The sequence below is a fragment of the Ambystoma mexicanum genome, chromosome 3p, assembly GCF_040938575.1.
Source record: "Ambystoma mexicanum isolate Mex_15411 chromosome 3p, UKY_AmexF1_1, whole genome shotgun sequence".
Classification (NCBI taxonomy): Eukaryota; Metazoa; Chordata; class Amphibia; order Caudata; family Ambystomatidae; genus Ambystoma; species Ambystoma mexicanum.
In genome coordinates, this window is record NC_090925.1 from 553,211,156 (window position 1) to 553,233,777 (window position 22,622).

Here is a 22,622-nt window from a genome sequence, read left to right on the forward strand (position 1 = left end):
CAGCGAAGACCATCATAACATTTGATGCCATTGTGTATGGCCTGGGGGTGACTCGAACTCAGAAAAAGAGCGATGCTGCACATATGGTTGCCTTTGCATCCAAAGCGTTGTCCAAGGCTGAAAAAACTATTCCACTGTGGAAAAGGAAATGCTAGCATGGACCTGGGCAGTCAAATATTTCAGGAACTTGCGTGGGACAAGCAATTTCAATTAGTGATCGACCACAAACCATTAATTCACATCTTGACCCCAGGAGGGACAAGACATCTGCGCCTCGTTTGGGTCACATTGCAGCCAAATTGCAGGAGTGCACTTACAAAATTGTACCTATCACATGATGGAAAAATGCCCAAGCAGACTGCATGTCCCGGCTATCTGAAACAGGAGATGCAGCAACCAACTCCCTCAAGGGCATGTGTGTAGTGGCATCCATTGGAGATCTTGGAAGTAAAGAGTTTCTAGAAATAAGCTAGGGTCACTGGAAAGAAGAATCAGTGAGCAATTCAACGATGGATGGACTTGAACAAGAGAGGTATGAAGCTCCTGAGCATCTAAGCGATCATGGCGAGGTGCAAAATGCAGACCGTGAGATGCAGACTGAGTTGAGCGATGAATCTCAGATGATGCCACGGGAAGAGGACTGCAAAGAGAACCAGCCTCAACATGGGAGGAAGATAGACCTGCAAGATTTGCTGACTTTGGATTGGGGTAGAGCCACACTGCTAAAATAAAAAAAAAGAAGGTATGTGGGAGGGGGGGGGGGGGAAATCAGGTCTCGCGAGATGCCAGGCTGCCGGTGCTCTCACTTCATCAAAGCAGACATGAGCACGCGCTGCCCGCATTGCGCCATTCAGAGCAGGGGCTGTACATGTAGCGCAAGCACCCTGCAGTTCCTCCTTATTAGACAATACAAGAATCTAGATCCCCCTAAATGAGTACATGGTTTTATGAGAACCCAGCCAGACTTTGTAGAAACAATGACACAGTGCAGCACCTGTGATCAGCACAAGGGGTTATCAACCGAGGTGAAAAATTATTCTGGCCACAACAGTATCTGGTTTCTGAGAGCTAAAAAGAAACCTAACCCCTCTGGTTTTGTTAGTGTCAACGCCAAGCCAAAGCAACTGCCTGGTGCTCCACCTTTTACTCTGCCAACTTGATCAGCATTTGTTGTATGATTTTTGACCTTCCTAGATGTCATTTTGTCGTCAAAACCTTACAAAAAGAATTCCTCTTGCTGTCATTGTGCCCCCTTCTTCTGGTGAAATAGTTATTACCTAACTTGCCTTGAGTGTTAAGCTGGGGTTCATAATGACAAATGGGTAACTGGTTCCTGCAAAACAGTAGAAAGCAAACCTCTCCTTGTAGAGATCTCGATCCAGAAAGCGGAAATAGGACTCCCGTGCTCCGCGCAGGGCAGACGCTGGGAGAGGAGGCACAGAGCAACGTCGGCTCCTGTGTGCTCCTCCTTTGGACTGGACTAAGAGCCTGAATAGAGACTAAAGACTAATATCAGCTGGACCATAATTCAAGGGCCTGTTGCCCACCTGTTACTTGAGTTAGATGCAGATATCAAGTTGATGTTCCACCTTGAATAAAGAAACATCATCTGCAGCTACGCATCCTCCTTTGTATCATTCCATTAAATATACAACATAATTGGCGACGAGGATCACCACTGAAACCCACGCGGTGCCATGCAAGGGGCAACACCAACTCCAGGTAGGCCTGCCATTCCGTGGCCACAGTGGCAACCCTTATTCACCACATATGTGGAAGCCTTGGGCAGTGCAGGCTACTCGGCAGCGAGACGCCTAGCAATGCTACTAAATGCTCTCGGCGTCGAAGGACAAAGGGTGTTTGAAAGTCTCACCCCGGAGCCAGTGGCCGGCGACAATGATGACGTATTTAAGGAAGCCGTGAGGAGAATTGTCAAAAGTTTCGCCAGCAAGGAGAATACTGTCCTGCGCAGGATACGGTTTTACAGCCGCAAACAGGAGGTGTCAGAACCAGTGGATGACTATGTTACCAAACTGCGCGAATTGGCGGCGCTATGCAACTTTGGAAACAGCGCGGAAGATTTGATCTGTGACATGCTGGTGGTTTATACCAACAGCAGGAAGGTACAAGACAAGTTAATTATAGAGAAATAACTACAGCTGGAGAAAGCAATTGAAATAGCGAGAGCTGTGGAAGAGACAGCAAGTAGAAGGAAAGAATAAGCAAGCGGGCACAGCCCAGCTGAAGTCCAAGCTGTAGCTTTCCGCCCAAAGGAGGAGAGGCCAATCCTCGATGCTAGAGAAGGGAAAGGGTGAGGAAAGAACCGTTGAAATGCCACAGGTGCACCAGCACGAAACACCTAGCTTTTGACAAAGAGTGCCCGGCAAGGGACAAGGAATGCTCAGTGTGCAAAAAGATTGGACATTTTTCAATTATGTGCCGATGGCGAAACAAAAAAGTCACCAGCGTCAACGCGGAACACAATACAGAGAGGGAATCGTCCTCTGATGATGAAGGGAGGCCTATTGTCATAATGGTGAACAGCCCACGGGCCAGAAGAGAAAATCCCTACTGTGCCATCAAAATCAATGGATTAGAAACAAGAGTCATGGCCGACTCGGGATCTCACCTAACCATAATACCGCAGCGCAAGTACAAGGAGATGATGGGAACAGAGACGGTCAAGTGCTCAGCACGTGGCACACGCCTACAGTCTTTGGTGGCGCGTCGGTAGACCTGCTTGACTACATCAAAGGTAAAGTGGAGTTCAAAGGGAGAGAGACCACTACAAAAGTCTACTTTAGTCAAGAAGGCCCAGCAGTGCTAGGGTGGGATGACCAGGCAAAACTGAAAATTAAGCTGGACCACAGCACAGAGGACCAGGTACTGTCAGTCTGTTCGAGAGGAGCGGCGGTAGTGAAAGAAGATTATCCAAAACTATTTTCGAAAGAGCCCCGACACATCAAGGGCTTCGTCCACAAAATACTACTTAAGACCAACACGGTCCCGGTCAAACACAGGGTAAGGCCAGTACCGGCAACTGCAAGACAAACATTCAGAAGCCAACTGGACAGAATGAAGAAAGACGGCACCTTCAAAGAAATTGAAGCATCAGAGTGGCTGAGCCCAGTGGTACTCGTAAAAAAACAGAATTCACAAGAGCTAAGGGTATGCATTGATCTCCGCAGTCTCAACCTGGAAGTAATCACGGACAGCTACCCCCTGCCGAGCATCAACGAGTTCATCCTCATGATGGAGGCCAGAGTGTTCTCGAAGTTGGACATGAGGAATGTGTACCATCAAATAAAACTACATAAGGAATCCAAGCCACTGACTGCTTTCATCACTCCGTTTGGCACTTATCAATTCACAAAGATGCTGTTTGGCCTATCATCCGCAGCCTCTGCGTTTCAAGGCATGATGGACGCCCTACTACGGATGTCAGGAACGTGTCCTATTTCCAGGATTACATCCTCTTATATGCAGCAGACAAACAGACACATGATGCCACATTGAAAACCGTCCTCACCAAGCTTCAAGAAGCGGGAGTAAGATTAAGGTATGACAAATGCGTATTCAAGGCGCAAGAAGTTGAGTATTTTCGGTACAAGATATCAGAGCAAGATATAAGTCCCAAGCAAAACCTACTACAGGCTATAATTAAAGCTCCCGAACCCACCAACAAAGACGAAGTGAGGTCATTCCTCGGGCTGGCGGAATATTATGCCAAATTCATCCCCAAATTATCTGAAACCTCAGCGCCGCTCCGCGAGCTTCTCAAAAAAGAATCAGAGTACACGTGACAAGAAGCCCAGAAGAAAGCAGTTGAAAGCATCAAACGACACATAGTGTAAGCGCCATGCCTGCAACCGTTCAACCCAGACTGGAGTAAAGTCATCACTACGGACGCCAGAGCATACGGATTAGGAGCTGTTCTCACCCAGAAAAAGGACGACACAGAACATGTGGTAGCATTTGCCTCTAAAGCCCTATCGTCAGCCGAACAAAACTACTCCACCATCGAGAAGGAGATGTTGGCGTGTGCATGGGCTGTGGAACATTTCAGGACATGTGTGGGGCACAAAGTTCAAGTTGGTCACCGACCACAAGCCCCTCATCAGTATACTCAGCCCAGGAGGCACCAAAGTGTCGACACCGAGATTAGCACACATAGCAGCCAAACTGCAAGAATACACTTTCGAGGTACAACACATCCCGGGTGGAAGAATTTGCAGGCAGACTGCATGTCAAGACTGCCAGAAAGCAAGGACAATGCCTCCATCTTCCTGCAAGAAGAATGCATTGTAGCATCCATCACAGATCTCCAGACCCCAGACTACCTAGAGCTAAGTGAGAGACATTGGATGGAAGAAGACGGGAAAGACCCCACCATGGTGAGAATTAGAGAATGGGTCAAGAATGGATGGCCAGATGAAAGGGCAGTGCCAGAAGGAATGAGACCATATTGGAAAGTGGCAGATGAAATCTCTGAGACCGGCATAATTATGAAGACTGACCAGGTGATTCCACCAACAGGTATGAGGAAAACCATCCTGTGCAGAGCTCATGCAGGCAATTTGGGGAACACCATGACACGTCGTAAAGTGTGGGAAGCCTACTGGTGGCCGTCTATGGATCAGGAGATCCGTGCTATGATTGAGAGATGCCATGAGTGTCTCAACGGTGACAAGCGCCTAAAGATCAGACAAGTGCCCATGATTACCACTGAAACGGTGTGGTCGAAAGTAGGCCTGGACTTTATAGGACCATTGGAAGCAATGGCGCCCGAACATTGCTATGGCATAGTGCTAGTGGATTACTTATCAAAGTGGGTCGAGGCCGAGTTTGTCCCCAACATTACGACTGCCACCATAATAGAAGTCCTCACTGCCCTCTTCCAGAGGGAAGGGCTGCCCAATGAGTTAGTGACAGACAATGGGGTACAGCTAATATCCGGAGACATGGAACTGTTCCTGAAGAAGCACAACATCCACCAGAAGAAAGCAGCGCTATATCATCCCCAAGCCAATGGGCTTGTGGAGAGGGCCAACAGGTTTATTAAAGGAGCCATCCAATTAGCGACCACCTCGAGAATGGATCCCCTCAAAACGACCAAAGAGGCCATCGCAGCTCACAGACTGACTCCCAACGGGATCACCCAAATCTCCCCTCATCGCATATTGAGAGGGAGGAGAGCAGCCTCCACACTCGTGCCACCATGGTTGGCCAGAGTAAGAGAAGATGAGGAAGTAGACATGTCGGAAGTGGTGTGGAGAATAGAGAACAGCAAAGCACGCATGAAAAGGTGGAGCGACAGAAGGACAAAACAAGGGTCAGACGTAAAAGGAGATTGGATCAAAATACGTTTGCCGACCAAGGATCAAATGACGGGCTCAAGATTAAGCAGACCCATCAAAGTGATTCACAGAGGAACCAACCACGTCCGCACCGAAGACGGGCGCACATGGAACATGGAGAGAGTAGCCATGTTTGAAAAGAGGCAAGCGAGAGAAAAGACCCATGAAAGACCCAAAACCGAGGAGGTAATGGAAAGTGAGAGAGAGAGAGAGAGAACGAGAGCCGGATACAGACAGAAGAGAAGTCGAAGAAAATGAAATTGAAGTGGATACACCCACAGCAGAGCAAGAAGATGACCACAAGCAGGATACCCACAGCGAGAGAGGTGACCGGCCGAGAAGGGAACACAGAAGACCGGTGAGATACAATGACTATGTCCTGCAATAACTTGTTTTGCATTATCAGAGGGAGGTGTGTCGAGATATCGATCCAGAAAACGGAAATAGGGCTCCCGCGCTCCGCGCAGGGCAGACGCTGGGAGAGGAGGCACAGAGCAACATCGGCTCCTGTGTTCTCCTCCTTTGGACTGGACTAAGAGCCTGAATAGAGACTAAAGACTCATATCAGCTGGACCATAATTCAAGGGCCTGTTGCCCACCTGTTGTTACTTAAGATGCAGATATCAAGTTGATGATCCACCTTGAATAAAGAAACATCTGCAGCTTCGCAGCCTCCTTTGTATCATTCCATTAATTATACAACACTCCTCCTTTGACAGAATTGCTCAAATCCATGTTTACAAATTGCAGAACCCAAGAAGTCCTAGAAATAGTGCCCCACAAACAGCCTCCTGCCGGGTGCACACCTCAGCCTCCCGCCGGGTGCACACCTCTGCCTCCCGCCTGGTGCAAACCTCTGCTTTGCTCAACCATGACTGACTTTGGATTGAAATGGTGTATTCGCCCTGCAATAACGCCAGTAATAACCTTGGTCTCTAATGGATTTTAAACCTATTAGAGAGGGCTTAAATGCCCTTTGGGGACTCATGTTTTCTAAAATCCACTACGTAATTCAAGTTACAAAGCCCATTTGGCTGCGAAATATTAAGATGCAGCGCGCCGAAAGTCGAATTAGTTTGTTCATTCCAGTTTCAAAGTCAGTCCCGTGCCAAATACTACGCATGCGGCGGCGGCAGGTACTGGCAGTTGAGTGGGGTTGAGGAACACTAGGCTCGGACTGTACTATAGGGCAACACACGGAGTTGAGGCCGGATATGCAAGTGTCAGAAAAGGTTTGTGTGTGCACCGTGAGCACTTTTTGTGAGCAAAGTGGGCCATTTTGATGAGTCACTTCACTGTGCAGATTTGTTACGAAAAAGCAGTCTTTCAAATTCACAATGTGCACCACATTTTACCAACCGCGCTCCCTCACGTTAGCTACTCCTCGAAGTCTGTCACAGAAAAATGAATAGCCATTTGTGAGTGTGGGCCACCTTATTATTGGTGCCCGAGCAAAAGTAATCCCCGACCCCGAGTAACACTAGGCTGTAGTAGCACTCGGTGGGCAACTTGCTTCTCTTACGGACTTTCTTAATTTAAAATGTGTTCCTCCCAGTGGTGGAACAGCCATGTGTGGTGCAGGGCTTTCCCACAGTTGACATGGGACCGGGGCTGACTTGAATTGTACCCAGTGGCATGGGGGCCGTAGAGGGAACATCCCCCTAAAATATTCACTCCCACTGTACTTTTAAACAAGCCTCGCACATGTTATGATGCAGGTCAGGGTGAGGGGGTCATTACTAGTGTGGTGGGATTTGGGGGTGCACTAGGGTTAGACACTACAATTCTTATTACGATGTGTAATGTTTTCTACTAGTGTGGCAGGCAGGCCAGATGTACAGGATTGGCCACCACTGATTGTCATTTTACAGCTCCTCTTGCCCACTGGATCATTGGACAGTTTATAGACCACTTATAAAAGTGGAGCACGTCTCTTGGTGCAATGATGCACAATACTCCCCAGTGCAATTTAGCACCACAGGAAATAAATAACAGCTATGACATTGAAACCCACCATCTTAATCTACTCCTCCCAGTGCAGTTATTGTAATGCAACCCCCTGGCACTTCATCGAAGTTTGATGGTCCTGCTTTCCATATAGGATTCTAATCCTGGGAACGTGGTGCGTGTTAGGAAGTCCAACCAAGGGCTCAGTAAAACCATACAACTGAGAAGTACAAAACTCCACTCTTAGTGTAAGGCAGTACCACCTGAGTATTTTGTAGCATAGACAGAGCAGCCAGGCTTGTCTTAGGCGGGAGAGTGGGCTGTAGGAAGATACAAAGAACTTGTAGTATACCAAGGGTTCAACAGAAACACAACCAGAAGTATTATCAAAAATAAAGGTTTATTATAAATACAATTAGGCCAAGTTAAGTTTTGGTAATAAGTACTTTGTCATAGTCATAAACACATTATTAAAACACAACACAATGCTTTAAAGTACACAGAGACCAACGCATAGACCTTGTTCAGAAAACTAACAGTAGTTCTAGGGAAGTCAGACCTTATCAAACACATTTAGTATAGGAAACACCTGTTCATGGGGAGTAAACCCAGTTACTTTCTGATCACTTTCACTAATACAAGGGTAGTAGCCTCTGGCAGTTGTGCAGCGACACTCATTTAAGAAACCACTCAGCAAACCAACTTGAAAGTATACTTTTCTGAATAGTGGAGCACAGATTGAAGGAACAGTAGAAACCTATAACCACATTCAGGATAACAGCTATACTATAACCACATTCAAGATAACACACAGTTATACTAGACGAGTTAGACCTTCTGGTGCAATATACAATTACAGTTTCTTTACAGTAAGTTAGCATTGCACCAGGTAGACCAATGTCAGCTACACCTACAGAATACTTTTCAAGATTGGCACACAGCTATTCTAGGCAGGTAAAACCTAATGTTGTAACATACTATATCAGTTGCTTTTCCTATCAGTGGAAAACCGATCTAAGTAAGCAATAACTCTAACTTATTTTAGGATGGCACAAGGCAGACCAAGTTTAGTAAAACCTGCAGTAAACCTATTCAGAATTGCACACAGCTATTCAAGGTAGGCAAAACCTATATACCTTTTGAAGGAGCTACCAGCAACTTAAAGGTAGGTATAAACCAATCTGTTTTAGAATCTGTATAAAACAGACCATGAAAAGCAAAACCCAATGTTACACTTTACGAATGATCCAATGTTATTCAAGGTAGGTAAGACCTAAGACATACTTAGTTTAGACAGGCTATACAGCATGTCAGGGGAAGCAAGACCCAGTTGGTGAACCTACACATTTATATTCTGAAAGAAATAGTTAAATGAAGCCAACAGCATTACTTTTGGGCAGGATGTGCAACCAATTCACCGGTGAGTAAAATATCCTTGCAAATACTTTTCAGAATGGCAAAAAACATTCAAGTTCAGTAAGAACATTTGTAACCGCTTACTCTTACTTAAAGTTGCCAACCAACTCTTTCACAAGTAAGTACAATTTAAAACATGTGTTCTCTTTTTCTAAGCAACAGGCCCAATCCTTAAAGTATTTCCCTATTCCTGGAGCATGAGTGTTCTCAGTGGCAGAACGGGGGTCACTAGGTCTCTAGTGTCCAACAGACAGTTCAGGAAGGCACAGAAGTATCAAAAGTCAGAGTTCCTGAGGAAGACTGTTCGTAGAGGTAAGCATTACTCTTTAGAGAGCTTGAAAGGGTTCCAGGCACTTCTGCAAAGACATCCTAGGAGTATTCCAGCAGTGGGCCTGTGTGAACTGGATGTGAGGACTCCCAATCACAAGAAACACCCCAAAGCTACACAGGAATCACAAAAGCCTAAGGTAGGTAAATACCCCAGCCAATACCGTACCTCAGCACGGAAGAAGAGTTGCTACAGGGGAGACTTCCGGATATGCAGCCAAAAATCTGGTGGATGGATTCCTTTGTCATGAAGACAGAAGACAAGAGTCTGAAACTGAATTTGCAGCAGGGATAAATGGTGATGGCTCCAGGCAAGAGCGTCTTCGTGGCTGGATGCAGCTCTGTGGTTTTGGCGCCCTTTTCAGAAGATAGAAGACGACTGAATATCGCTGATTGGATTTGTGTCGCTAATCTGATCCAGCACACTGGTGATGGTCCAGCAGGATGCCACCAAAGTTTCAGCTTGATTCGGAATTTGGAAGACTGTGCACCATACAGTGGCTCGAGGTCCCCGGGTATTGGGGTATTGCAGGCCCGCAAGGTTGCAGTACAATGTGGGATGGTTCAAAATGCATGTCTTCTTGAGTCTTGTGAATCCCACCAGGCTCTGGGTCAGGATCGTCATTTTCAGGAACCCCCAGGTTACTTGTAAGGAAGGGTAACAGCAGACTCCGGATAAAGGCTCTCCCATCGCCGGAAATCATCTGAGCCATGGTTTCTTCATCTTCCTCATCCGATTTAGGTCCAGGTGTCAACTACCTCTTCAGCTTCCAGGATCAGAAATGTATGCAGGAACCCAGCCAATCAAACCGGCGTGCTACATTCAAACCTGGGGGTTTCACAGTAATTTCAGGACAGCCAAGCTCCTAGCTAGAAAATAATTCTCGCAATCATGCTGGAAGACAAGGGTTTGCAGAGTGTTTGACTCCTCCCTCCCTTCCTGCCTTCACAGACACTCTGGAACCTGGGCGGGCATGACCTAGGTCTCCAAGCCGAAGATGAAATAAACTGAAAGGGTGTTCCTAACCTAAAGGGCAGGGGAAGAACCGAGAAGGGACAAGATGCACTAAAATGGAAAAGAAAGAAGACGGGGCCATTTTGATCAAATGGGCACCCTTGGGTGCCTTTACCGCGGCTGCGGGAACAGCCTGCGTTGAAGGTGCACAGAATTAGCAAAAAAGTTCACTGCCACCAGCCATTAAAGGTAAGCTTGTCCATGTAACAGAATTGTTACAGTGCTAGTGAGAAAGGGGATACATTGTATCTCCCCAGCACTCCTCATAAAGTGGGGGGGGGGGGTGCTTGTTTTAACTTAACGAAATGTAGAAGGGATAAAAATATCCTTTCTACCCTTGGGAACTGTATTATGTTTCATAATGCAATTCATGTGGGGTTCCTCCCACTTCCAAGCACTGTAAATGTAGGTGCTTATACCCAACTTAATGGTACTCAAGTTTTCATACAGTAGGGGGCAGGGCGGGAGTTTTGAGTCCATCTGGGTGTGATTGAAACCTGTTTTGTGCAGTTGTAACACAGAAGTCTGGGGTGAGCACATAGCCACACTGAGCTATCTTTGTCTCAATGCCATCAATGCCCCATCCCCTTATCAACAGCACCCTTTCCTCCCACTAGTTTTTCAACTGGCAACATGTTCTCGAAGTGGCCTTAATTGCTATCAACATGCTCTGCAACATGGGGGATATCCCCAGAGGGGCAACCATATGCAAAAAGCACACTGGCCAGGCTTTGAGTTAATACAACACTATAGTTGTATAGTGGCCAGCTCTGCTGTTGGCGAATTGGGAAAGTAATTCCAGGTCAGGCAATGCAGCCAATGTGGGAGGCAGGGAGGGGAGGGGAGATGCTAAACAGAATAGAGGAGCACTGTTAGTGGTCAGTAATTTGAGGCAGACAACTGCTTTTGTTTTTCTCAAGATTATATTAAAGAGAAATATGGCAAATAAATCCTGACTATTCCTACTATATCACAGAGTTCCCTACCTGGTCTAAAGGCTGAGGGAATTGCTCCTAACATGAACAGAACTGGCCCTCACACTAAACAACAAAACATTCAAAGAAATCCTAAACAACATACTGTTTAACCAGTATTTTGGATGATCTTCAACTGTACCTGGGTAAATCCCTTCCCAACGGTGTTCCCAGAGCAGGTACTCCAAATGTTCAAAGGAAAGGGAAGTGTCTTGAGCCAGTTCTATGAGTTCCAAATCAACACCAAAGTTCATTAAACAAAAATCCACTGGTAAACCTTCATCTTTCAGTTGAAAAGATCCCCTTCCAATTTCAGCCCAAAAAATAGCACCAATGGCAATCCTGGATGTCATCTTTCCAAGATGAATAGCCACAGTTCAAAGATTAGGTTAACAACTTCTTCGACGACTTACAATTGATTAAGACCTCTGCAGTACATTTGGTTTAATTCTCAGGATGCTTCTCTTTGGGTTGTTTATTTCCTCTTGACAACCACACTTCTACTACTGTTGCCGTGGAAACAGTCTCCTTTGTTCCACAATATGCTACCACTTCAAAAAGACATCCACTGACAGTTTATACGCCACCACAGTTCAGGCACTTCTGCTTCTTCTACAACTTATACTTCAGAACGAGTAGGCATATAAAGGCAAGACACTTCGACCTCTACAGGTAGGCAAGGCACTCTTCTTTTCTATACTCCAAGAAAAGGGCAGCCTCTTTGCCTCTTCTGTCTGTATCACTGCCAAAGGTTTAACCTGCCTCTGCTTCCAGACTGACTTTCTCTGAACTTCATCAGTCTTCAGCATTAAAGATTATCTTTTTCTGCATGAGATTTTACAAGCACCCAGCTCCCCTTCCCCAGCTTTGTGCACATGTTCTTGGTTCCAGGAACAACCTTGAAGCCGTGCTGCCACTCTTCCAGCTTCATGCAATAATGTCACACTTGTATCAGAGAACACTGGACCTTTAACAACCTTGGTTTCACTATGGAAAAGGTTTGCCTCTTGGCTTGGGGCAATGCTTGTTATTCCAGTCAGTACAGCCACTTCTGGATTTAAAGAATAAATATTCGGAGTATTACAAGGTTCATTCTTCAAAGGAAAAACAAATGTAAGCACACACAGCCACTCTTTAAGATAAATCTTTAACCTTAAAGAGATACCAAAGATTGTATTTCTATTCAATATCACGGCAAAGGTGTCAGACTCCTTTAGGAAATACAATTGGCCACAGGTGACCTTCCTTTGATGCATTCACGTGTTAAATTTGTAAAAGTCAATGTTAGTTCTTCGGAATGGTTTTTAACAGGCATGCCTCTTTAATGAGAGACGCGCAACCACTCTGTCAAAAGTTAATTATTCAGCAGTGGAAATAATAGGCTTTCCTTCTTTCGCGAACGCTGTTGCTCTCACTAATAGTGCGCATGTTACATTTCCATTATTAAAAGGATTTTCCACAATGACAAACAGTTTATACTTGCTTTTGAACTTATGCGAATTACTTCTGAGCTGGTTAGTTACCGGTACGGCTTGCTGAGTGAACCAAAACCCTGAGCTTCACTCACCAGCTCCAGGAACACTGCGATTGCAGGCTGCTTCACTTTCCCGATTCCTTCAACTCCTCCTACGGCTTTGGGCACTCTTGGGACCCACACCCCTCTGCAGCACAGGTGTCTCGAGTCCAGCCACGCCAATTGGGAGTCTCCTTTAATCCTCAGCCCCTTGGCTCGCTTTCTCTTGCAGGCCTTAGGCTTGAACACGGTCACGGCTCTGCAATCACAGCCACACAGCGCTCCTTGGGAAAGCTCCACTCGCAACACATCTTTCTCAGTGCAGCCACAGCAATGCAGGTTTTGAGACCACAGGACCCTCTCAGAGCTTAAAGATGAAATCTGCTGTCTCCACGCTACGGCGTCCTTTCTTTGATCACACTTGCTCATGAATTGCCAGCCTCGTGCTCTTCTACTACTGCTACTTCTGTCAGATTTCCAACTCCTGCTCCAGCTCCTTCCTTCTCCCCTCTCCTGCGGCAGTCTTTTATGTCTCTCATGTTTGGAAATTGGCTTCAGGCGTGAGCCATTGATTTCAATTGCCTGACTCTTGCAAAGACTGTTAGACCTAATTTCCTGACTACTACATCTACACGCTTCTTCATCTCAGTCCCTATAGGATTCTGGGACATGTAGTTTACTTCATCACAGCCAGGTTTTTCTACTTCTTGAGTATTTTTAAGGGTAGATGTAATTCCTTTAATAATTATAACAGAGGGGCTGTTGGTTTTAACTTTGCTGGAGGAAAATGATCTAGAGAAGACATTTCCGCCATTAATTGAGTTGTACCTTTGGTATTGCGGGGGCATTTGATTTTAAGAAGCAAAAACATTCTTTCCTTTGCTATAATATGCTTTGTGTTACAACCTTAAGGTTTACCACCTCAGATTTCATAAGAGGTTGAGTGATATTAAAATGACAGTAAGCCATAACCTCTTCTGGTATTGTGGAAAGAGTCTCCAGTTAGAGGAAAAATACTGTCTCATCCCATGGAATCTCCCCACCACCCTGGGCCTGGTCTCCACCCAGGTGATCCTCCGGCAGTACACCACCCCCAGAGTTGGGATCAGGAAGCATCTGCCTTTCTCTGGCCACCTGGGAGGAGACTTTAGGAAGGATTTCAGTGAGGGATCTGCTGGATTCTTCACAAGTTCCCTCACTCAATGGAAAGATGTACCCATTATCATCAGAAATGTGCTAGCATAAAGAGGGACATTGCTTCTGCGCACGGTTGTACAGTCTATTCTGGCATCACCATTCCATGAGTGTCAAAATTCACTGTTCTAAGGATTCTCACCTCCAAAGGCTTATTTAGGACTCTATAAGCATCACGTCTACATTCTCTCCTCCGGTATTGCCACCTTCCAAAGCCTATCTTTCAAGACTGCTGTCGTCTGGCTGCCATACATGCATTTAGTGGTGTTGCTACTGTGAGGCTGGCACCATTGCGCCTCTTTAGCTAAACTTGCGATTGTTCCCTAGATTACAGAATGCCAGGAACAGCCTAGCTTGCTATCTGTGTGACCCAGTGAAATTCAGGGAACTACTCAAAATGACAAATTCACAATTGCAACCCCCAAACCCATCTCAGATACGTGATACAAAGTCTATAGACATACAGCGTGCAAGTCATCCCGCCCCGTAACATGATGGACAATAAAGCACTACAATAACCTTAGATCTAGGTTACTCAGGACGGTGTTGACCTCGCTCTACCTGTGATTGACTGTACGTATAGCCCTTTTCCTTTTGCCCCACCTTTCCTCTGCTCCTCCCAACTCTGATCTTTCATCAATGAGCACCTTGAAGTGAGTTTACTGCACCTGTCTCCAGTTGTTTTCAATCCTCACATCGTTCTTTTTATATGTTTGTAATCATGTTGCCCTCCCACTGGTAATCCCTGCCCTTTACTCATGCCAGAGTTGAGTGAACAGTATGGTCGGAGGGTATGCAGATAAAATGACCTATATAATCGACAGTATAGCAGGGCATCACATCCAACAAGCCCATTGAGTCCGCCCCCCAGCCCATACCTCTTGGAGCAACTGGGTACCTCCATCTCCAGTTTTGTCCTAGATATTGCTGCCATTTGTGAGTTAGGAGCTTTTTATAATCCGTTTTCTTGGCTGCCCCCTCCCGCACTTTTACATATGGTACATATTAGAGCTTAACCGCTAGATTTTATTTTTCGCTCATCGCCATTGTCATAATTGTGAGTACATCCTGACAGTCCCCAAAATGACACATCTTCATAAAGCAAACATGTGCTTTTGGCACTACTGCATGCATGGGGCCGTTCTGGGTTTAATTGTTATTTTTCAAAGAGCAAATGTGGTTTATGAAATAATTCAGGGCAGTGTAATACTGAAATTGTTTCATCTGATAATGCTGATTTTTTCTTCTTGTTTGTGATTTTTAACAATTGGCTCATCCACGGCTCTGTTTTGCAAATGCAGTTAATGGTATGGACCTTCGGTGGTCGATCACACCAGGTGGAGACCGCTCTTCACATAGCCTAGTCATTCACTCCCAATGTTTACACTATGGAGTAATGTGGAGCCTGTCACTTCAGATGTCCTACTTCAACACAGAATTGAGCAACAGCTGTAATTTATATATATATTTTTTTTGCAAAATGTTTCTCATTTATTATGTTTTATTCAGCATGCTCTCTGTTCCTCATAGTTGGAAAAAAGCAGAACTGCATAGTTGGTTAATTAATAATACAGTGACTTTGTTTTATTCCGCAATGGTCATGGGATGAAGTTCGAGCAAAGGGAAAGTTCCATATTGACCTCTGACGGACACATGTCCCTATGCCAATGGCTACACGTCCTCTTAAAAGTTGCAAGTATTGGCAAATTACGACCTAATGCAAAATGGAGTAAAAGTACACCTGCAAAATATTGTTTTGGTAAAAATATTTGGCAGTTTGAATGTAAGGCTAGGTGGCCACCTAGAGTTCCACCAGGAGGGGGCGTCATTTTACCCCTGCAAGCTGCATAGTTTACTTGAATGCCAGAGGCAACTCTTGTGTTTGCTCATGTGTATGGTTGCATTGTTACTGACTGGTGTGCAGTAAGGATTCCAGTTTGTGTTCTTATGGCAGCAGACTGTATCCCTGCATGGCCAGTCGCCCTACTGCCTATTCGAGTATTTCTGAGTAAGGCAAATTATGTGCTTTCTTAGAATGTGTTTGTAAGGCATTTTACGTCAAACAACAATGTAGCTCATATTAAAAGGAAACGCATGAAGGTGGGTATATGGACGCTTGTAGGGTGTGAATATGACCTACATAGTGTGGGATTCTTTTATTTCCTTCTATTGTGAAGTTCTTTTGAAGAGAGTGCGCTTCCCGTCTGCTTTGCTCTCAATGGAACTCTACGATTTGTCACAATTGTCAGTGCAATAAAACATGTCCTATATTTAGTTGAAACAGTGAGCTTGTGCGTGTAGCCAGCAGTCTTCTGTAGCGCTTGCCTTTGTCTTCACACTTCCTGTGGGAGGAGAGGGGTTCTCTATATATAGCCGTCAGTGGATATTCGGGAAAGGGGACCGTTTGAACATGCAATGGGTGCTATTGTTCTAGACACTGTGCACTTTGCGGATTTCTCAGCTGCTGCAGTCAGGGAGAGAACTGTTTTGATAGAGAAGTTGAATGGTGACGTACCCCCTCTTGTTTCCAGGGAGATTGCCAGACGCGGGAGGAAGCGGTCGCTCTGGGCGTTGGGCTCTGCAACAATGGCTTCATGCATCATGGTAAAGTATCATTTTCTCTTTTTGTTAGAAATCGTAACTTCTCCGTCTAAACACAGGGCATGATCTAAAACCCTGCATTGATGTTATGGGTGCCATCATTAGAGGTGCACAAGGCGGGAGGGGGCGCCAGGTTGGACCTGCCAAAATGGAGGGTTCGAGGGTGGTGGTGATGAGAAGCACCAATATGACACCTCACTGACAGTGGTGTAAATCCATGTACCAGCATTCTCTAAACCAAATCAATTGATACAAGCATTGGTGTACTTTAACCTCACCATATCCACACTCGCTCTATGGAAGGAACCCAACATGTTGGAATGTGTCTCATGGGGGAAGGGGAGGTGCCTGCGTAGCTTGAGAACTAGTCTCCTAGACAGTGAACCACATTTATAATTTTTAATTTGGGGTATTGCAAATGCCAATATACAGGAAAAACAAATTCCTTATTTGTAATACCTGTATTGAGGGTGGTAAACGCTATGAAGTCCTCCAAACCCTGAGACCGGTCTCCAACCCCAAACCTAGCCTCAATGTCTCCCTACAACTCCCTCACGTTGCTTCATCCATATGGTCTAATAGCGAAGAACAGCCCCCCCCCCCCACGCCTACCCTCTTTTACACCACAAGTGCATGGAATATGACTAAAGGTATGCCAATAATATGACACAAAATGGAGGATGTACAAAGCAAACCAAGCCAACACCCTCCCCATATCCATGCACAGCTGAATATGATTCAAGCAGCTTGAATCAATAAGATCAGTTGCATGTACTCGGTACACCGCCATCCCTCTTAAGCACTCTTAGATGGCTGAAAGTCAGAATGTTCACTTCAAAAGAGATGCTCCCACGGAAGAAGGGTGGCACTCCAAAGAACCAGGTGTAAGCATACTCACCTCCACCCCTCCATCACATGGGATCTGGCCACTGATTGGCCTGCTGGTTGCACTTAGGCCAATCAGGGAAGCCGGCCCCCTAACCAAGGCCAACCATTGGCCCCCTCGACTGCCTCTTGGCCACTCTCCGGAAGCATTGAGGCAAACACGAGCCAGGAGCAGCACCAAGGAGCAGCAGCTGAGGAGTACAGGCTTGCTGCACACCGTGTCACCCCATCAAGTGGAGTAAACCCCACTCCAAGATGGCGGATGGCAGCCTCTTTGTTCTTCCACCCCACCATCACCTGGCAACTGGCCACTGATTGGCCTGCTGGTTGCCATTAGGCCAATCAGGAAAGCTGTTGGACTAAGCCAGCCCCCTAACCAAGGCCCCTCCACTAAGGCTACTGTCTGAGCCTGTTGGAGCATGATGGGACACCTCTCCCTGCACTCTGCTTCCTGACAGCCCTAAGAAATGGACATTGATCTACTGCCATCCCTGGTAAGCTACCATGTGGCACGCTCTATCCTCTTCTCTGTCACACTACCTCTGTTGACACGTTGACCTGCTCCTTCATGCACTAACCTTCTCCACCTCACACATAGCACGAGTCATCACCGCCTTGTTTCACAGGCCTCTTAGATCTGTGCTGCCAATTTTGTTTTGTGTGCTCAGAGTGCCTTGTAACAAAAATAGAAGTTAGGTGCCTCTACATATGTTTTGTGTGCTGCCTGGCGAGTTTGTGCTTGTACTGTGCTGTGCAGCCCCTCCCCTCTCTTCCTCATATCCTTCGCCACTATGGTACTCACCACCTCCCCTGTTTGCTGGAATGGCTCTACTATCACCTCTACTATCACCTACCCTCCCTCTCTCACAAAGTCTGGAAGAAAAGAGCTTAAAAAAAGACATCCTGACCACTAACCTGGCCTACTTATCGCAGACATCTATGTCAGCGCAAATTCCAGACAGGTCTTTTACTGATATCCTCTTCTCTGTCCCTTCCCCAGACCTATGGACTCCTCATCTCTACTCTCGCTCTCCTCTTACATCCTCACCCATTAATGGTGGCACTAAATGTGATGTCCTCTTGGCAGGCTTTGCAACATCCAGGTTTATCATTAATATATCTCACACTAGCACTTGACCAGTGCCTGCTGTCCCTCATTAACTTCCTCCCGACTCCTGCAGCTCCTTCTTCCACTCTTGCGGCCCCCCACCCCCTGTATGACTGGTGTACCAAGTCCCTGTACCCCTTCTCAGAAAACCTTCAAAGGTGGACACCTCTTACATCTTGCCATGCTTAATGCTTGTTCTGCCATCAAACTCTCTGCCAACATCTGCCTCCTCCTTGAAGACCTTGACCTCAATATCCTTGCTCTTACTGAGACGTCGTTCAAGGCCAGCTCAGTCACTGCTTTTGACTCCCTTCTCCCTGATGGATATATGATCATCCCCCAGCCTTGCCCTAACCATGCAGGCAGTGGGGTTGCTCTTATCTTCCCTTAGTGGGTCCCTTCCTCCCTCATACCCACCCAGCTTCACTCCTCCTTCGAAAGCCCGGCCTGCAAGTTGGTCATCTCTCCCACCTCGTCACTGACCATTGCCACCATCTACAGGCCACGTGGCTCTACCACCCTGTTCCTCTCTGAATGGGCTAACTTCTCCTCCTCTCTCCTCACTACCACCACCACCAACCTCCTTCTCATGGGTGATTTTAACATCCACCTTGACTCCTCAATCATGGCCTCCACTTTCTTCCATGACCTCTGCACCTCTCTCCCTCTCAATTCTCCCTTCTGTTCCTACCCACTTGGCTGGACACACTCTTGATGCCTTCATACACACAGATCTTTTGCTTTCCTCCCGACGGACCGTCCCACTCTCCTGGTCAGACCACTCTGTCCTCTTCTCTCACCTGGGTCCTTTCTGCCCTCTGGCCATGCCTTCCCCAGCAATGCAATCCGTCCGATGAAATGAATGTCAGCTACTGACTTCGCATCTACCTTCTCCCACCTCCCCTTTCCCCACTACAGACTCTAGCTCTGACTCCGCTCTCAGCAACCTCCATCTTTTCATTACCAATACCCTTGCCACTCTTGCCCCAGTTATGAGGATCCACCTGAAACATGCCTTTAAGCATAACAGCTGGTATGACTCTGAACTTGTAGCCCTGAAACGGAAGTGAAGAGCTGCAGAACCAAAGTGGCAGACCTCAGACTCACCCTCTGAAAAAACGGGCCTGTCACCTTCTCCAAAGGCAATACAGACTTTCCATCCACACCAAGAAAAGGGCCCACATCCAGGTCTGCGTCTCTAGTGCATCCAACAACATGGCTGAACTCTATAATATCTGTAGGGAACTAGCCACCCCCCCCCCCCCACACCGCCTGAAGTCTCCTCCTCACCTCTTTGCTACCATGCCCTCTGAAACGCACTGGCCGCACATATCCCTGCAAAAACTCAGGACATCCAGAGCACCCTCCTGTCCGCGTCCCTCTCCCCCGTCACCTACCCCTTGCCTCATATGGCCTCCCATCATCCCTCTGCCTTTCTCTCCTCCTTTTATCCTATCACACCTGACGAGGCCACCAGAGTTGTCTGCTCCATGAAGGTCTCCTCCAACAGGTTTCCCCCTGCTCCTCCAGAACCATTAAGGACAATATTGGCTCCTTGCCCCTGCACTCACTGATTTATGCAACCACTCTTTTGCTATTGGATCTTTCCCCTCCTCCCTCATGCACTCCCTTGCATGCCCACTCCTGAAAAAACCCTCTGCAAACCCGTCTCATCCAGCTAACTACCACCCCATTTCTATCACCCCCTTCCATGGGAAACTCCTGGAGAAGCTGGTCTTCCCGCAACTGGCCCAGCACACTGAACTTGTTGGTTGCCTCCACGAACCTCAATCTGGATTCCGAGCATTCAGAGGCACGGAAACTGCTCTTCTGAACACCCGTGAGGAACTGCTTGCATCTCTTGATTCCAACTCTTCAGCTGTTCTCATTCTACTTGATCTCTCCTCTGAATTTGATACGGTCAACCACTCCATCTTCATTAAATGACTCCACGATACTCTAGGTATCTCGGGGTGGGCACTGTACTGACTGTCATTCTTCCTCCTTCCTCGGCGACAGTCCGTCCCAGGTCATTCTGGGCTCTTTCTCCTCCCCCACCTCTATCTCCCCTTGCGGCGTCCCCAGGGCTCCAACCTTTCCCCCTAGCTCTTTAACAACTACCTTGCTTTGCTTGCACGCCTCATTTCCACCATCTCATACTTCCAGTGTTATGCAGATAATACCCACCTCTTCTTCAAACTTCCCTCTGATCCTTTTCTTACTTCCATCATTCCTGACTGCCTATCTGCCATCCAGTGCCCCCTTCTCCTTCATCTGAAGTCAGAAACCTTGGAGTCCTCTTCGACTCCTCTTTCCTTCCTCCCTCACATTCACGACCTTGCCAAGAAGTCCCACTTTCAAGTCCATCTCCTCAAAGGAATTCTTCCTTTCCTCACTTTCCCCCAGAAGCTCAATGCTTCTAGAGCTCTGGTTCGCTCTAGGCTAGACTACTGCAATAGCATTTTCCTTAATGTACCCTCTTCTTCTCTAGAACCCCTCCAGCTAATCCAGAATAGGGCTGCTAGACTTATACTTGGCCTCAAGCCCAAGAACTTAATCTCTCCAGCCCTATAAACTCTCCACTGGCTCCTGGTTGCTGCAAGGATCAAATTCAAATCCCTCTACATCATCCACAAGGCTGTCTGGGGCTGGGTACCACACTATCTACAACTTGCTCTCACTAAATACTCTCCCTCCAGATCTTTACGTTTCTCCGGCACCACCTCTGTGTGTTACCAGCTTCAGTAAACAGTAAGCTGGTGGCAGATCTCTTTACTCAGAAGGCTCCCTCATATGGAATAGCCTCTCCCTTCCTCTTCGTCTTGAGCCAGATCGCCTAAAATTTCCGAGGCTCCTCAAGGCTTTCCTTTTCACCTCCTCCTTCCCTTCCTCCCTTCTCTGTTAAATCCCACAGTTGCTGAGATTGGTGACCAGGGCCCTTATGTGTCCTCCCGGGTCCTGGCCTCCCACACCCAATCGCCTACAGCCTCCACCCCTCCCAGCACTTTGCCTTGAAAACCACTGGCCTATGTCGGCACAGGCCTACACTTATTTATTGGCAGCTGACCACTCCATCTGGGCACTTAAAGCTGCTCACTCCGTAGCACTTCCTTTTGATACACCAAGCACTTACAGCCCACTCCCTAATCCCTTCTTTCTCTCTCCGCATGTTCTAAATGCTCACAAGGCCTAGTAAGTCCGCCTCTATCTTTCGTTGTTGTATTTGTTCTCATTCCCATGTCCTCTGCCTGTTGCCCTGTGGCCGCTTTGAAACACAATTTACTTGATGTATAAGTGCCTTACAAATGCACAATAAATAAATAAATACATTTAATTGAATCTTGAAGTCCACAAAAACACACGTTATTATGTATACACACACGCACATTAGCCTGGCCGGAAAATATGTGTATGTTTGACAAATCCATTTAGTTTTGAATCCGCAACCAAGGCATTATTCATTTGGAATCCTGGCCAAATACATATGAGCCTTATGAGCTGTCTGGAACTTTCTAACAGGGAAAGAAAATACGTAAGCAGCCACGTTAAGCAATATTCGCAGGCCTAACTTGCTGTTCTGTCGGAATGGAGCTCTGGTCTTGGCACCGTGCCACTGACGGCGTCACTGCACATCCTTACATCCACGGATCCCAGAATGTGCATGCTGGAATGTCCACACTCGCACTGTGTCCCAAGCGAGCAGACCAAACCGGGAGACCATGTCTCGGCTTTCGAAGCGGATGACTTCACCACGCGTGCCACACCCTTTCGTAATGGTGTAGAATTTGACATAGCTCACTTCTTTATTACTTTATTTTTAGTTCTGCTCCACCCTTTTTCATTCTTATTTTAGATTTTGGTTTTCTGCTGTGGTGGCTACGTTTACGGCTTGCCTTTTAAATGATGCTGTGTTCTGTAATTTGCAAATGTTCTGTTAGCAACGAGGCATGATTTAATGTTAACTAAAGGGAGTTTAGGTCTTGTGAGGGCCCATTTTAGGAGCCACTGTCTGCCCTCGTGGTCCCATCCATTGGCTTGGCATGTCCCCGTGGGCCCCTTCCTCTCTCTGATGAGCACCCACACATACTGCAACCCATGACGAATTCGGATATTTGTCTTTTTTTATATTTAATGTGAAACATTTATGAATATTGTCTTCAGCTGTACTGCATTTTGCATGTTTCTTAAGTTGTTATGTTAATTCAGATGAACAATTTGGGGGTTGGTTAATACTTTGCATCGTATTTGCTGCATATGGACACCCCATGCCTAGTGCTGAAATATT

General features: G+C 46.6%; 1 protein-coding gene across 1 annotated transcript in view; it reads left to right on the plus strand.

The window, feature by feature from the left end:
• PREX1 (phosphatidylinositol-3,4,5-trisphosphate dependent Rac exchange factor 1) overlaps window positions 1–22,622 on the plus strand; it is a 1,235,108-nt gene that overhangs the window by 818,824 nt on the left and 393,662 nt on the right. The window contains exon 15 of the mRNA XM_069651281.1: window positions 16,275–16,347. Coding sequence (XP_069507382.1) covers window positions 16,275–16,347 — 73 coding nt within the window. The remainder of the gene's footprint in view (window positions 1–16,274; window positions 16,348–22,622) is intronic.